The sequence below is a fragment of the Mastomys coucha genome, unplaced genomic scaffold (assembly GCF_008632895.1).
Source record: "Mastomys coucha isolate ucsf_1 unplaced genomic scaffold, UCSF_Mcou_1 pScaffold3, whole genome shotgun sequence".
In the NCBI taxonomy this organism is placed as follows: Eukaryota; Metazoa; Chordata; class Mammalia; order Rodentia; family Muridae; genus Mastomys; species Mastomys coucha.
The window spans coordinates 62,240,558-62,257,553 of record NW_022196909.1 but is presented as its reverse complement, the minus strand read 5'-3'; the positions used below and the strand labels follow the sequence as shown (position 1 = coordinate 62,257,553).

General features: G+C 50.6%; 1 protein-coding gene across 1 annotated transcript; it reads right to left on the bottom strand.

Annotated features, from left to right (window-relative positions):
• Positions 1 to 1,448: 1,448 nt before the first annotated feature.
• Ccnd3 (cyclin D3) lies at positions 1,449 to 7,625 on the bottom strand. Its single transcript, XM_031348032.1, has 5 exons — positions 7,227 to 7,625; positions 6,133 to 6,348; positions 3,545 to 3,704; positions 2,970 to 3,106; positions 1,449 to 2,527 (listed from the first exon to the last, which is right to left on the bottom strand). The coding sequence occupies exons 1-5, from the start codon at positions 7,422 to 7,424 to the stop codon at positions 2,360 to 2,362; spliced, it is 879 nt and encodes a 292-aa protein (XP_031203892.1). The 5' UTR covers positions 7,425 to 7,625; the 3' UTR covers positions 1,449 to 2,359.
• Between the last annotated feature and the right edge of the window lie 9,371 nt (positions 7,626 to 16,996).

Below are 16,996 nucleotides of genomic sequence, written 5' to 3'. Positions count from 1 at the left end.
GCTCTGTGTTTTAATCCCTGGAGGATCCTGCCTCTCTCCCCCCAACCCGAGGTGGGAGTCACTGCTGGCTCTTCCCTGTTCCCAGCATAGGCGTGGGTTCATACTTTCCACAGAACCTTAACCCCACCTTACTCCACAAAGCTTTGTCTCTAGACTCTTGCTTCCCCTGTTCTTCACAGGAAGTGTGAGTGTGCACGAGCCTGTGTACACAGACACTTGCGCATGTGCCCCTGACTCTTAACCTGACAGTCGGGCAACTTTAGGGATGTCAGATTCTGCTGCCACGTTGGAAAGGTGTCTGTTGGAAAAATGATAGTTGTTCACTCTCAGGGAAAACTATATTGCAGGAGCGGGCCCTTGCTAGAGGACAGTGACACAACAGAATCAGGAAAAATGGAATTTCCTCCTAGCTTTTTGAGCAACAAGAGCTTTAGGCTGGCTGAGAAGTTAGGTCAGGTACTTGTATACTAATGAGCAAAGAATACTGTCTTTTTTTGTTGTTGGTTTTTTGTTTTGTTTTTTTTGTTTGTTTGTTTTGTTTTTTTGAGACAGGGTTTCCCTGTGTATCCTTGCCTGTCCTGGCACTCACTGTAGACCAGGCTGGCCTTGAGCTCAGTGAGCCACCTGCCTGATGGCTCAGCTGTTAATGGCTAGGCTCACAATCTTTGTATTTTTTTAATGGCCTGGGAAAATTTGCATGAAATCTTAGTAGCAGCCAGCCATGGATCTATTAAGTTTGACTATCTATTAAGCCAGCCACTGCTAGCTATACAGTGAAACCCTATCTCACAAAAAAACAAAAACCCTTAGACCATTGCATCACAGCTGACTGACTTGAACTCACCCTGCCATATCTTGTTCACGTTTGGAAGTGTGTCTATAACAGTCCAGTTTGTGTATCTGGAAAGTTTTGGTCTACTGAGTTCACATTTGCTTACACGGTAGATCATCTTGGAAACATTAGGTAGAGGCAAAGAGAATGCACCTAGCTCAGCCCAATCAAATCTATCCCTCCCTCCTTGCTGGGGGAAGTGCTTTGGCCACACCCTAACCCCATTAATACATTGTGAGCATCGGGGTTAAAAATGGCTGTTAACTGCTGAGAATCAAATCCAGGCTCTCAGAGCAGCCAGTGCTCTCAGTTGCTAAGCTACAGTTCCAGTCCCTGTGGTTTACTTTTATTTTTATTGCGCCATGTAGCACAGGCTAGCCTTCTTCCCGTCTGCCCTGAGTGTGCTAGGGAAGATTGCCACCATGTCTGAGTACATGGAAACTGTAAGGTTTTATGTGCAGGTGTCCAGCCATGTTTTCACACAGCGCTCTGGGTAATGGTGCCTGGTGCACAGGTAAGCAGGCCACGCTGCCTGAGCAGCTCCTCTGACCCTCTCCAGAGAAGGGACTCTGCCTGTGACATTTCACTTGTGCCTCCCAGGGATCACGAGAGCAGCTTTATTCCGAAATCTTTATTAAGGCAGCATGATAGAGATGGGCCACCAGCCCAAGCCTTGTGGCCTGAGGAAAGACCTGTGTCCACAGGGTCTGCCCTCTCTCCAGATAGCTCAGTCACCTCCACGGCACCCATGCCTACTCAAACCCTCTCCGCTGTAGATGAGGTGGAGGGCTAAGGAGAGGAAGGCACAACCCCATCCCAGGCTGTAGCAGCTCCTGGGCCACAAAGCGGTAGCAGAGGGGAAGGGAGGGAACAGCAACCACCAGGGTTACCACCACTTGTGGGGTACAGGCCTCACTGTACCCTCTTACAGTTGTATTCAAAGCAATAAATTAAAATGACCATCAGCACCCCTCAAGACCCCTCAATCACAGAAGCTAAGCAGGAAGCAAAGCAACAATTTATGGGCTCTTGCTCTTCCGGCCGAAGCCGAGGCTGTCCCCTCTAAGAGCGGCTGGGGTACGGATTACACAGAGGCCATCTAGGTTGGCTTCTCACAGGCGTCCATCGGGATGCCTGAAGGACCCTGCGAGGGCCAACACCTTTGGAAGGTACAGGGGCGTTTTGGCAACTGAGAAGGTTGGAGCCCCAGACAGAAGAGGGGCTCGAGAGAAATGCTGGTGTGTGGATTTTACCTGTTTGTATTTCTCTGACCATCATGGCCCAGGACAGCCAAGCTGGTTGAGTGGGAAGGAAGAGGAGCTGACTGGCCATGAAGACGCCCTCATGACCAAGCAGCCCCTTAGTGCACACTGTGGGGATAGGCAGGACCTGGCCCCTTGGGCTTTGTGAGGGGGAAGGAGAGCCCCCCTCGGGCTTCAGATATGGCATGGATTGTTCTAGAGGCAGGGAGGGGGTGGCAGTGGCCCCTCCTCTGCTTGGTGGCCACCTGAGGGGGCCTGTCCCAAGCTACAGGTGGATGGCTGTGACATCTGTGGGAGTGCTGGTCTGACTGGGCCCCTGGCTGCTAGAGCCCCGGGGGGCTTTGGGCACAGGGCTGGGGGCCGTCTGAGCAGCTTCTCTGAGGCTCTCCCTGAGGGCAGCTTCGATCTGCTCCTGGCAGGCACGCAGGCAGTCCTAGAACGAAAACAAGGTCATTCATCGATGGATTCTCTCCCCAACAGCACTGACAGCAGTCAGGTAGAAGAGAAGGGCCACCCCCTGCGCACCGGGAAGTCTGGGGAGGCTAGGCCACAGCCCAGCCCAGGAATTGGGTCTTTAGTTCTCAGAAACTGGCAAGAGGATGTGGCAAGGGTGTGAGAGCAACCCTGCATCTGCCATCAAGTCCCCCACCCCTGGCCACGACACAGCACTTGTCAAGAGAAGGGCATCTACATGCGAGTGTCCTTCACCCCACCCACTCCTCTCCAGACTGGAGCAGGAGATAAAAGGCCAGAGAAGCAGGCAAAGGTATACAATTGAAATTGGGGGGGTGGGGGGGGAGAAGGGTGGATGCCGCCCTCTGCTGGGGAATCGGGGAAATAGCACTGTTGTTTTGTGAATGGGGCCTGAGACTTACCACTTCAGTGCCTGTGATTCCGGCCAGCAACTCTGTGAGCTCATCTGCAGACATAGAGCAGGCGCCTAGGCCTAGCACTGCAGCCCCAATGCTGCCTGTGGCGATCATGGAAGGAGGGTACATCGCAAAGGTGTAATCTTGGAAAAGAGAAGGAACCATGAGAAGAGAGCCATCTTATAACACACCAAGCTGCATGAAGACAGCATACTGGGAACCCCCAGTGGTGGATGGGGTAACCCTGAGCCAAGGTGAGAAGGCAGATCCTAGGGAGATGAGGGTTTGAGGTGTGCTCATGGTACCGGCAACCTGACGGAGGAATGCATACGATCACTGAGACACCACACCCCAGCCCAACCTTCTCTGAGCTAGGAGCAAAGAGCAAACTTTCCATCTACCCAAGATTTATCTACCTGGCCAGGCACTAGAAAATATCCAAAACCCTGTTATGAAGCCCTCGGGCAAGTAGCTACTCACTATTCCCAGGATCACCATACATAGCTCTGAGTACTGAAACCATCTCCTGGCTGCTACTACGAATCCTTCCAAAAACACAATTTCCCCAGGTTGGTTCTTACCTGTAGCACAGAGGGCCAAAAAGGTCTGGGCATGCTTTTTGACCAAGGCCTGCCGGTCACTGGGCAGAGACAGGCGGTGCAGAATCAGGGCCAGGAAGTCGTGTGCAATCACAGCAGCCAGGTCCCACTTGAGCTTCCCCAGGACTAGCACCTCCCACTCCTGGGGGTTAGGGAAAGAACATGGAGTCAGCGGCTGGCAAAGGGGCTGAGGTTCTGACAGAAGGTTCATAGTTCTGCCTCTGGCTTCAGGGGCTGGCGCTGTGGAATGATGGGTTTGGGGCAGGGAAGATCTAGGGGCATACACTTAAGCATCTATTGATCGTTACTAGGTGCTAAAATGACCTGAATTATCCCTTTTAATCCTCCCATGAGTTTGAGGCTGGTGTGAGCTGAAACAGACCAACTTTAAATTCCACAGGCTTCGGAGATCTCTTCGTCCCTAACATCGCAGCCAGGTCTCTTAAACAGAAGGGAGCATAAGGCCACTCCTAAGGCTCCTCAAAGAGGAGGTTGCCCAACCCAACCCACACCCCCTTTGTGGGACATCATGGGTGGGTCCTGTCTCAAGATGAGGGAGTCCAAGCCAAACAGGATGAATCCAAATGACCCCTGAGAAACATGCCCAAGCCTACATAACCAGTAAGAGGTCTTAGGAGGAGGCTAGGAACCCCAACCCCAGTCTACTCATCTAAAGTTCCTAGACCTGGCCCGAGCTGCACTTCCGAGTTGCACACAGGAGGATTTCTTCATTGTTTTATCTCAGGAAGGAACTCATGGGTTTGACTCCTCACTGAGGTAGAAATGTCAGCCCCACCCAGCCTCTTCCAGGACCCCCGGCAACAGCTGTCCCTCTCTTTGTCCCATGACCTAGGTGTCAGCCCCAGGCTTCTTCCAGGACCCCAAAGAAACAGCCTGGACTAGAGCCAGAAGTAAGGCAAGGAAGCTGGAATTCTGCACCCAGGGCTCTGCCCGATAACCAAGTAGCATCCAGCCTCTATGGAGCACCCAAAAGGCAATCAGGAGTGTGTGGGGTCCTCACTAGGTGGGCACGCTCCCCCCATATCCAGCCCTACACCAAGAACAGAGTAGCTGGCACTCACAGCCCATCCCTGCTTTCAAGGCACTCTGGGCGGAATTTTCCCCTCCTTTCTGGGGCCTCTGCTCTGCTGTGTGGATTTAGACTGCTGGAGTTCTTGGAGTCCCTCACAAATCTGACCGCAGGCCACTCACAGCTCAGGGCCTTCAGTGGAAGGACTTGCCTATTCTGAAAAACTCCCCTCACACACAGTCATATAGACCACCCTAATCTCTTCACAAAGAGTAACTCTTCTACCTCCCAGCCTCAATCCCTCAAACACCATCTTGCTCCCTGGCTCTGGAAACTACTAGATTCATCACAAAGAGCTGTGGGGCCTCCCGGATTCCCAACTCAGGCCTCCCGTCCGTGAGAGCTGCTTGACAGGAAGAGGAATCCAGTTCCCCGACTCAGGGCAGTCAGGGGCCCCAGTACCCTAGCTTCCCAGCCAGCCAATCACAGTACTCTGCTGCTGCCCTCCTCCCTAGGAGATGGGGCCCAGAGACTCCTCTCAGGGTCAGAGAAGGCTTGGCCAGCCACAGAATGAGGTGGAGGGAGGTGCCAGCTCACCCACCCTCTCCCCCAGACCCTGTGGGAGATGATGTTCATGCTCTCTTCCAGACCCAAGCAAATCCTCCACCTCCTCCCTAGACTCCTCCAGGGCAGGGCAGAACCCAACCGATTTTTTTGCCCCGCCTGGAGGAGCCCAGCCCAAGTTCCCAGCAAGAGGCCCCAAGGAGCCACTTCCCAAACCACAGGAGTGACAGCAGCTCCCCACAGGGTTATGAAAGCCCTTGGTCTGAGTGGGAGGGCCAGGGGACCAGCATCATTATCACATCGGAAGCAGCTGCAGCTCAGCTCCCTGTCTGTCTCAGCTCAGGCCTTTGGCTGAGCGGCAGGCGAAGGGAGAAACTCTTCCACCGGCCCAGAGCAGCTGCTCGAGTTTTTCAGAAGGAAGACAAGAAAGGGAGGGCTAGGAAGGAGCGGTGTCTTTGGGGATTGGAGGGAAAGGACTGAAAACACCTCGGCGCTTCCTTCCAGCGAGCTGGGCCTGGCTTTAATCAGCTCCGGGAGGCTTTTCCATCACAAAGTCCACACGGGGATAAAGACTCATGCAAGGCAGCCCCCTCCCCCACGTGAAGCACATTCCACTCCGGTGGGGGTGTGCAGACATGCCCTACTGCTGCCAATAAATAACTCACGGTGGCTGTGTAAACCCAGAGGCAAAGTACTGGTGTATAGACCCGCAATTGGACTTCTTGCTATCTTGGGGGGGGGGGACGAGTTAGGAGTGGAACCCCACTGCGGTCAGAGGAAAGGGGTTCATTTAGTTTTAAGCTTGCAGCTGAAGCACCACCACTTCACTACTCGGCCTTTGTCCCACACTAGTTCTTTTCCAAAATACCAGCCAGGGGCGAAGGGAGGGTTGGTGGGTGAGGGGGTGAGCTTGGCGTTTCTTTTACTAGTACACAGGGCGATAGTATGTTTGGGGGGGGGGAGATTCCGCACGCACCCGCAACTGCCATGGAGCCACAGCTTGGTCCGTATAGATGCAAAGCTTCTCAATAGTCAGGGGCGTGGTTTCGCGCAGCTTGGAGGCCAGCAACAGGCAGACGGTACCTAGAAGCTGCAACTGCGCCTTTCGGGTGGGGACGCAGGACAGGTAGCGATCCAGGTAGTTCATAGCCAGAGGGAAGACATCCTCCTCGCAACGCTGCTCCTCACACACCTGAGGGAGGGCGCACGAGTCATTGCTAGGAAGGACCAAGTGAAACACGGCCGCATGGAGGAGTGCGGGGGGTGGGGGGAAGAGTGGAATGTGGAGCAAAAAATAAACCGAGAGGGGATAAACTTAGAGCGACGAGTATCAATAACCGAGGAGGATGTGCCCTCCCCAAGGTGACCCCCCCACTTCCTCTGCATGGTCTCCTCCCCACCCCGGAGTAGGGGGTGTAAAAGAGAGAAGCCCATGCTCACGAAAGATTCCAGACTCCCCTCCCCCACGGCGAGCGGAAGGGGGACGGAAGGGTCACCTAGAAAGAATTGGGACCTTACCCTCATTACCGCCACCCACTGCACACACACTCCCAGGGGGAAGGGAGGGAACTCCTGCCGCGGTCTCCCGCACTTTTCATTTCCCTGTGGACCGGAACCGAGTCTACGCCACCCCCACCCACCAGTTTCCCCCGCCAGAACCCCGCGACGGACACAGGAACCAGTTGTGGGGTGAAGTCGGCGGAGCCCAGGATTTTCCAAACGCGCCCTCCAGAGAGCACCGGGTGAGGAAGGAAGCAGGAGACACCGAGGAAAGCCTCAGGGGAAAGAGTGGCCCTTAGCCCGCTTTCCCGACCCAAAGAGAAGCTTAGTGCCAAGTGACTGGAAGTCAAAGAAGAAGGCGTTCGGGATTGGGGAGAGGAAAGGGACCCAACACAGGCAGCTGGCTAGGGTGCCCGTGTGAAAAGGCCAGGCCCCTGTAGTCTGAGCCGCCAAAGCATCTTGCAGATTGTGGTCGGGATCGCAAAGCTCCCACAGGGAAAGTTGAATTTGTCCAGAGTCGGGGGTGGGGGTGGGGTGAGAAGAGAAGAGGGGGACCCGTCCGGGCCTTACCTCCAGCATCCAGTATGCCAGCATCTTCCGCATGTGCGGCTTGATCTCCTTCTGCACGCACTGGAAGTAGGAGGCTCGCGGCACGTAGCGCTCCTCCAGGCGGAGCAAACTCTGCAGGACACGCTGGTCCCCCAGCAGCCGCGGGTCGGGCCCGGCCCGGGGCGCGTGCCGGGTGCCCTCGCAACACAGCAGCTCCATCCTGCGATGGCTCGCGGGTGAGAGAGCAAGAGTGCGGGATAGCGAGTCCTATGAGGAGCGACGCGCGTGAGGAAGAGCGCGGGGTGCGGGCGGGTCTGGCGCTGGCGCTGGCACTGTGCGGAGAAGCCCCAGCCCGCCCGCCACCCGCGCGCACCGCTTCCCTGACAGGCGCCCCGCCCCTCGCGACGATGTAGCAACCGTGGAATGCTCCGACGTCACAACGTTCTAAGGGGCGGGGCTGCAGTCGGAAAGGGCTGGCGGGCGCTCTACCCTCCCTCCCTCCCTCCCTGCAGCCCCATTGGTCCGCTGGGCTCGGGCCCGCACACTTCCGGGCCCTCGGGTCCCTTCTGACCAAGAGGGTGGAGAGAACTTTCTGGGAGGGTGCCCTCTTCCCCATCAATGGGCCCTGTAGCGATTCTAGCCACCCAGGAAAGAACTAGTCGCCAAGAGTTATTCCTTCGCGTATGCGTCCTATTTCATTGCTCTAGGGAATGTGGTAATAACTTCGTACATAGTTGGGTCACTCCTTCCCTAAAGTGGCTTCTAGGAAAGGACTTGAGTTGAGCTTTATTTTGCAGACCTTGAAACTGAGGCACAGTAGTAGATGCAAAGATCTCATTGTTAGTCCGTCGGGAAACGTGGCTTAGAATCTCATCTACTTAAACGAATTCCACAGATCTGCAGCGCAGCGGCAGCAGCATCTGGGAGCTGAGCAGAAATGTAGTTTCTGGCCGATTCAATGGCTCGGAGGGTAAACTATCCTGGCACTAAGTCTGACAACCGAGTGCGATCCCTAAGACCCACATGGTGGAAGAGAAGAGAGCAACTCCTGAAAGTTGTCCGCTGACTTCTACACCAATGCTGTAGCATATGCACACACAACCCCATGCACACACACAATTAATAAAAATAAAAAGCAAAAAAAGAAATGCAGTTTCTCAGGTCTGCTGAATGGGACACTGCATTGCTCCAAGGGAGGTACGAGCAGTATTGGTCAAAATTAGCATATAAAAAGACATTCGGAGGGAAGTGGTGGCTCACACCTTTTAATCCCACACTTGGAAGGCAGAGGCAGGCAGATTTCTGAGTTCTAGGCCAGCCTGGTCTACAGAGTGAGTTCCAGGACAGCTCGGTCTATACAGAGAAACCCTGTCTCGAAAAAACCAACCAACCAAACAAACACACAAAACAAACACTCCAAAAATAGAGGAAAAGAAGACTATAATAAGGAAGGCAGGAAAGAGGAAAGGAGGAAAAGAAAGAAGGAAACCCAAAACTCAGACACTGCTCTTTCGGCTCAGCCCAAGTGAGCCCCAAGAAAGCAAAGAAAAATGTCTAAGCATGAGACTCGACCACACACTACTCTACACACTAGGCACTGTACTGAGCAAGGGTCAGTCAGCATCTACATATGGGGGTTAGATTCTCATACAGGAAAGAGGCATGATGGGATTACTTCAGTCACAGAACGTCACTGCCCAGTGGTTGCTTTCCTTGTTGAGACAGTGTCTTACTTTATAGCTGACCTTGAATTCTCCAGTTTCTTGCCTCAGTTTCCCCAGTGATTACAACTGTGTGCCACAATGCTTATACTCCAAGCTGCACACTTAAGGAATTAGGGAGGGGACTCTTTTTGAGACGAGGGTCTTATGTAACCCAGCTAGCTTTGAATTTAATATATAACTGAGGCTGGACCTGATCTTTTACCTCCCAATTGCATGCCTTACCCACACTAATGTTCTCTTAGTTTCACGACCCAGGGTCTCACTATGTAGCTCTGACATTTATAGACCTGACTCTATGTAGCTCTGACTCTAGATAAACCAGAATAGCCTCCAGCTTACAACAATCTTACTTGCCTCTTCCTCTCAAATTCTGGGATTACAGGAATGCACCACCAAACTTCCTGTCCTGAAGGGCAGAGACAAAGTCTTGTGTAGCTGTGTATTCTCCGGATACATCAACTAACTGGCTGTGAGTGCCAACCACAGTAACAGGTCTTCATGTACACATACTATGCTCAAGAACTGAACATATTGCTGGGCGGTGGTGGCACACGCCTTTAATCCCAGCTCTTGGGAGGCAGAGGCAGGCGGATTTTCTGAGTTCGAGGCCAGCCTGGTCTACAGAGTGAGTTCCAGGACAGCCAAGGCTACACAGAGAAACAAAACAAAAAAAGAACTGAGGTCACAACAGCCTTACAGAAAGTATATTATTTTGCCCCTTTGTAATAGGGGCTGGGTGCTAATACTCAGCATGGATGGCTAAGTAACCCTAGAGAGGTCACATAGCTAGTGGTTGGTAGAAGCAGGCTGCAGTCCAGTTTAGCCCGAGTTGATACCCTCGCATGGGTGGATATCAGGAGAAATAGATGCTGCTCATATTAGGCAGGTGCGCTCCACTGAGCTACCTCTCTAACCCCCATGGCTTCTTTCTGTTTTAAGGAGCTTGAGGACCATTTTATTAGAATTTGGGAAACAAAAAACAAACAAACAGGGGAAGAAGCTGCCAGGAAGAGGTGAAATGAGGAGGGAGAAAGCCTTGGCTTTTTTTTTTGGTTTTGGTTTTTCGAGACAGGGTTTCTCTGTGTAGCTCTAGCTGTCCTGGAACTCACTCTGTAAATCAGGCTGGCCTCGAACTCAGAAATCCTCCTGCCTCTGCCTCCCAAGTGCTGGAATTAAAGGTGTGTGCCACCACTGCCCAGCCAAGCCTTGCCTTTTGAGTTAGGACCACCGATGGAAATATGCAGTGTCCATCATAGAAAAGGGATGAGAGTGTCTTCAGAATAACAAACGGAGAAGTCCCAGAATGCTGGGGCAAACATGCTCAAGAATGTGGAAAACAGAAGGAAGGACACAACAAATTAAACACACTGAGTTAGAACTCAAAGCGGGTGGGGGTGGGGGGCTGAGCCACCAAGATCTGAAAGCACCCGCGGGTACCCGCTCTTGACCACTTCATCCTGATGCCTCTTGTGCTGTCCCAGGGATGCATATTGATCTATTCCTCGTTGATCTACTGAGACAGGGCTCCCAGAGACAGCTGAGTCCTAGGAGCTTTCTTGGATAGCTGGTCAACAGCCCCACTGTCTGGGGCCTTCAGGGCCAAGAAGCTGGCTAGCTCCATGAAGGTTGGCTGCTGAGGGAGCAGGGCCCCCCTCGGGAGACCTCCAGAGAGGTACACTGATCAGCTTCACCGTCACTGCCCATCGAAGAACAGAACTAAAAAGACAAAGCAACAAGGAAAGGGTTGGGAGTGAGTGAAGCTCAGTTGGTAGTGTTAGGCTAAGACCCAAGAAGCCCTAAATTCAATTCCCAGCACTGCATAAAAAACTGAGCAATGCTAGGGTGGTGGCACACACTGGGAATCTCAACAATTAGAAGGTGGAAGCAGGAAGTGCAGATGTTCAGGGCCAGCCTGGGCTAGGTGAAATACCCTGCGTCAAAATAACAAACAAACAAACCACAAACAACTACAAAAAAAAAAAAAAAAGCAAGAGGGGAGGGAAGGAGGGGAAAAGAGAGAGGAGGAGAGGGGGTTGGGGGAGGAGAAAGAAAGAGACAGAGACAGAGAAAGAGAGAAAGAGAAAGAGAGGGAGGGCAGGCGAGAGAGAGCCAGCCCAGCTCACACTCTCCATAATCAGTGGGAGTAAATCAAAGTGCTTCAGGCCAGGTGCATCCAATTACAAAGTTACTCAATGAAAAGGTAATTAGAGGACAGCTGGAATGTAACTGTCACAAGCCCTAGGGTAAGGCTGGAGGAAGGACAACCAGCCTCCTTCCTCCTACCACTCCCTCACCTCTCCATCATTGGAATCTCTCCAACTGAAACCCAGAAGGGGAAAAGGGTGAAAGGTGAGACAGGTATGGGATTAAGATGAGGGGATACCACCCCAAAATAGGAAGGTGGACACAACGCTGGAGTGTGTTGGAATTCTACTGGTTCTCTCTTGTCTGTTTCTCTTTTCATCCCGTTGGGTAATGACAAAGTCCATACCCTACGGGGGTGTTTTGATGTGTTTTGCACGTATCCAGGGCGAAGGGAACATGCAAATGTGCTATGGTAGTTTCTAAACCAATTGTGGTAGCCCACACCTGTAATCCTAACATTCACCCTTGTGAGGCAGGAGGATTGCTGCAGGTTCAAGGGCAGCCAGGACTATTGAATAGTGAGATTCGTCCTCACATACCCCCCAACACTCTCACACACTCTTCTCTGAGCTAAAGGTAGCTCAGTGGGAAAGGTTCAATCCCTAGAGCTACAGCAGGGATGGGGGTGGGGGTGGGGGTAGGAAGGTGGGAGGAGGGGACACCAGGTAGTTGTGATTATGGCTTTTTTTTTTTTTTTTTTTTTTTTTTTTTTTTGGTTTCTCGAGACAGGGTTTCTCTGTGTAGCCCTAGCTGCTGTCCTGGAACTCACTCTGTAGACCAGGCTGGCCTCGAACTCAGAAATCTGCCTGCCTCTGCCTTCCAAGAGCTGGGATTAAAGGTGTGTGCCACCAATGCCCAGTGGATTATAGCTTTTTAAAAGGCAAATTTGTTCTGGGTCTTTACAACTATCGACATAATAATAGTGGCCAGGGTTGAACCCTGGATTTCTGGTATGCCAAGAACAGGTACCCTTTATGGCCTATTTTTATACGTTTTAATAACATTTACCTCAATTGAGAATTAAAGGCTAGAAAGATTGCTCTGCCATTAAAAGCAGTTGCTGCTATTTGCAGAGGCCCCAGGTTCAATTCCCAGCACCCATGCAGCCATTTGTAACTAGTTCTAGGGGCTCGGAGGCTCACTCTGGCCTCCACAGGCACCAGGTATGTGTGTACACATAAATACATGCTAGCAAAATACCCCGGGGCGTAAAATAAAAATGGGTTTCTTTAAATTGAGAAATAAGCACAGTTGTATAACCTGGGCCTGGAGTACAGACCTGGAATCCCAATTTGAGAATCAACCCAAGTTCAAGGTCAGACTAGGCTACGAAGTGAACTCCTGGCCAACTTGAGCTAAGAATGAGACCTTGACTCTGTAAGAAAAAGAAAAGAATAGTTATTAAGCCTTTAAAAACAAAACAAAACAAACAAAGAAGGAACAGGCTGGAGAGAGATGGCTCAGTGGTTAAGAGCACTGGTTGCTCTTGCGTGATGATGCACACCTTTAATCACAGCACTCTGGAAGCAGAGGCAGATAGATCTCTGTGAGTTTGAGGCCAGCCTGGGCTACAGAGTGAGTTCTAGGGTAGCCAGAGCTACACAGAGAAAACCTGTCTTGAAAAACAACAACAGCAACAACAACAAAAACCAAAACTACAATCTGGCTAGGTATGGTAGCTCATTGCTTTAGTCCTTGCATTCCAAAAGCAGAGGTGGGTGGCTCTCTGTAAGTTCAAGTCTAGCCTAGACTACATAGTGAGTTCCAGGCCAGGCAGGGCTACTTAGTGAGACCCTGTCTCAAAAATAAGTAAATAAATAAACGATGTCCATGTTGTCCTTATGACATCTGCATATAATGTTCTGTGGAACATAATATTAAACAAACAAGACAAAACAACACACAAAGGTTTTCTTCCCACTTCACAATGAAATGTCTTACTGGTGACCAAAATACCGACTAGCATCCTGCTTCCAGTTAGGTTTCCCTATTGATCAAGCAACTCTGGAGCTGGTGAGGAGGCTCCACACAAAGCCTGACAATCTGATTTCAACCCCTAGGATCCACATGTTCACACTCACACACATGTGCACAGAAAATAAGTAAATAAAATGTAATCTTAAGTAAAAAGGCTGGGCAGGGGCTGGAGAGATGGCTCAGCAGTTAAGAGCACTGACTGCTCTTCCAGAGGTCACCGGTTAAATTCCCAGTGCCTGCAGGGCAGCTCACAACTGTCTGTATCATGATTCTAGCCGAGGCACGATGAGGCAAGGTGTTTGTCTTCAGACTCCGGGCCGCCTTTGGTTGAAGGCTTCTGTAGATAGACTCAGGATAGTTTCAGTTCTTAGACACTTCCACCTTGCTGTGGGCAGGTACAATGGTTTCCAACAGAACAAGCCACTAAGCGGTCAAGGTGCCTGGTTCTCAGAAGGAGGCTGCCACACTCTGAAATGACAAGTACCAAGGCCATCTAGGTAAGAACTCTCCTGGTTCTTCCTGAGCTAGCCTCATTCATGAACTGAACAGACAAGCACTCGGTTTGCTGTGTGTGTACATCAGACTGGAATCTGTTGATGTTTCTAAGGCAAGTCTTGCTAGGTTTACTGGGCCTAGAACTCACAGTGAATACAGCTGGTCGAAACCTATGATCATCCTGCTTCTGCCTCCCCAGCGCTGAGGCTGCAGGAATACCATGTGCCTGCTGTAAAACGGAGACAGCTATACCCATTTCTATATGTCAGATAAGGTCTCATGCAGCCCAGGCTAGCCTCCTACTCACTTTGAAGACGTCCTAGAACTTCTCTTTGACTCCATCTCCTGAATGCGGGGATTACCACCATGACCAGTTTATGCAACACGGGAACTGAACCCAGGGTACCCTACAGGTTACACAGGCACTCCACCTGCTAGCTATCGCTAGCTCCACCCTATAACTGTTTTTTTTATTTGAAATGTGTATGTGTTTCCACATGCGTGTGTATGCTATGCATATGTATTAGTCAGCAGACATCTTGAGAGAGTTTGTTCTCTTTTTTTATTATGCAGGTTCTGAGGATCTTGGCCACAAGCACCTTTACCTGCTATGTCATCTTGCAAGCCCCATGATATTTTATCATTCTGTATGCCAGTCTGTCTGTCTGTCTATCAGTCAGGCCTTACTGTGTAACACTGCTGATCCGTTATAGTCTGTTGTTTATTTATTTATTTAATTATCTGTCTGTCTGTCTATTTATTTATTTGTAGGCAGGATCTCACTGCTGTGTATCCCTGGCTGTCCTAGAACTCACTATGTAGACCAGGCTAGCCTCAAACACACACAGAGCATCCTGCCTTTGCCTCCTGAGTGCTGGGATTAAAGGCACTGTACCACCATGCTCAGACATATTTGAAATGTTCTAATTACATTGGGTGTGTGTATGTATGTGTGTTTGCACCTGTGGACAATTTTCCTGGTGTGTTGCCCATCTTCCACAGTGGGTTCCAGTACCAAGTAGAGGTTTTTAAGCTTGTCCACCATGTGCTTTTACTCACTGAACCACCTCACCCAGCCATCTCTCTAGCCCTGTTTTTCTTCAGACAGTGGCTCACGTAGTCCAAGCTTGCCTCTAACAGGATGTGTAGTTGAGGATAACCTCGAATTTCTTTTGGAGGCAGAGTATCATGGAGCTCAGGCTACACTTCAACTTAACAGGGCCTGGAACTCCTGATCTTCTTGCCTCTACCTCCCCAGTACAGGAATGGTAGAACATTACAGTATGTGGCACAATACCCAGCTTATGTGCTGCTAGGGAGGGAACCCAGGGCTTCCTATAGGCTGGACAACTGGGCAAGCGCTCTAGCAAACAAGGTCTGTTTTCTACACCCTGCCCTTGTGTTTTGACCTTTCTCAGGCAGGACTCTGCTGTGTGCCCTGCCTGACCAGGGGCTCACTATGTAGCCTAGGCTGGCAATGTTCTTGCCTCAGCTTCCCAACCAAAGGGATCACAGAGCTATGTAACAAAGGTAGCACAAAGCTTTGCCCTTAACCATCCTGCTACGATGCTGGGCAGCCTATGCCATTGCTGACCTGAAGAAAGGGGCCTAGTGCATTACCTGAATGAATCTCTCTCCTGGTGACACCACTGCTGAGCTACTGATTAACCAGTCCTCAGGCTACCTCTGGACTTTCTGTGATGAGTGAAGCATCACCTCCTCCTCACAGCTTAGATCACTTTCACTCTTCAAGTAGAAGTTCAATTCTATCACCTCCACACCAGGCTAGCCTACACCTACACACCAGGCTATCCTACACCTACACACCAGGCTAGCCTTCACCTCCACACTGGGCTAGCCTTCACCTTCGCAGTGGGTTAGCCTTCATCTACACACTGGGCTAGCCTTCACCTACACTGCAGCAAATAGGTCAAGTCTTACAAACATTCCAGAAAGATGTCATTCCCAAATCAGAGAATATCATGAGAGGGGTGACTTCTCAACTAGCTTTATTAATTTTTGTATGTATTTTGGGATATATGTGGTAGTGTATGCCTTTAATCAGCACTCAGGAGCAGAGGCAGAGGAATCTCTGTGAATTTGTGGCCAGCCTGGTCTATATAGTAACTTCCAGGCCAACTAAGGCTATATAGTAAGACTATGTCTCACAAAAAAAAAAAAAAAAAAAAAAAGAAAGAAAGAAAGAAAGAAAGAAAGAAAGGGGGAAAAAAAGAAAGAGAGAGAGATTGGGGGCCTGAGGAAATGGCTTAGTGGTTAACAATACTTACTGGTCTTCCAAAGGACCCTGAGTTTGGTTCCCAGCACCTACACAGGCAGTAGTTTGCAGCCACCTGTAACTCTGGCTCCAGAAGAATCCAACAGCCCAACACCTCTTGCCACTAAGGGCACTTATATTCAGTTGCACACAACCCCCCACTGCACACTCATACACAATCAAAATAATAAAAGTAATCTTCACAGTTAACTGGTGAGCATTTTAAGGCAGAGCAGGTAGTTCAGTTGACAGAGCACGTGCCTGCCATGAAGAGAGCTGAGGTAGAGTCCCAGCATGATGTATATGACCAAGTGGGATGGATGTGGACTCCTACAACCCTACCGCCTCAGAGGTAGAGGCAGAACGTTCAGAGATGTAAGGTTGTGGGTTTGGAGAGACAGCTCATCAGTAAAGAGCATCTGCTGTTCTTCTGGAGGACCTGAGTTCAAGCAGCTCACAATCATCTATAACTTCAGCTCCAGGGGAACTAATGCATCAAGTACCACTAATGTGCACATATCCACCTGCAGACACACACCCCTACATGTAAGTAAAAATATTTACTGCTAACACATGGCAGTGCATGCCGTTGACCCCGGTACTCAAGAGGCAGAGGCAGAGGATCTCTGTGAGTTTGAGGCCAGTCTGTTCTACCTATTGAGGTCCATCCATCCAGCGCTACATATTGAGACCTCTCTGGGCTACACAGTGCAATCCTGTCTCAAAAGAAAGTAAAATAAAAATCTTTTAAATAGAAAGAAAGGAAGGGAGGGCAGGAAGAAGGAGGAAGAAAGGAAGGAAGGAAGGAAAGAAGGAAGGAAGGAAGTCAAGGGCTAGTGAGAATGCTCAATAGTTACCATAATGTAGTGTTTTTCCAGTAGACCCGAGTTCAAGAGCCAGCACCCATATCAGATGGCTATCAAACATGTAACGTCAGCTCCTGGAGGACCCAACACCTCTGGCTTGTTGTTAAGTGCACGTGTACACATGCGCACATGCACACATGCACATAAGCACACGCACACTTACTTAAAAACAATTTTAAAAATGTTAAAGAAGGCCGGGCAGTGGTGGTGCATGCCTTTAATCCCAGAACTTGGGAGACAGAGGCAGGCAGATCTCTGAGTTTGAGGCCAGCCTGGTCTACAGAGAGAACTGCAAGTTCCAGGACCACA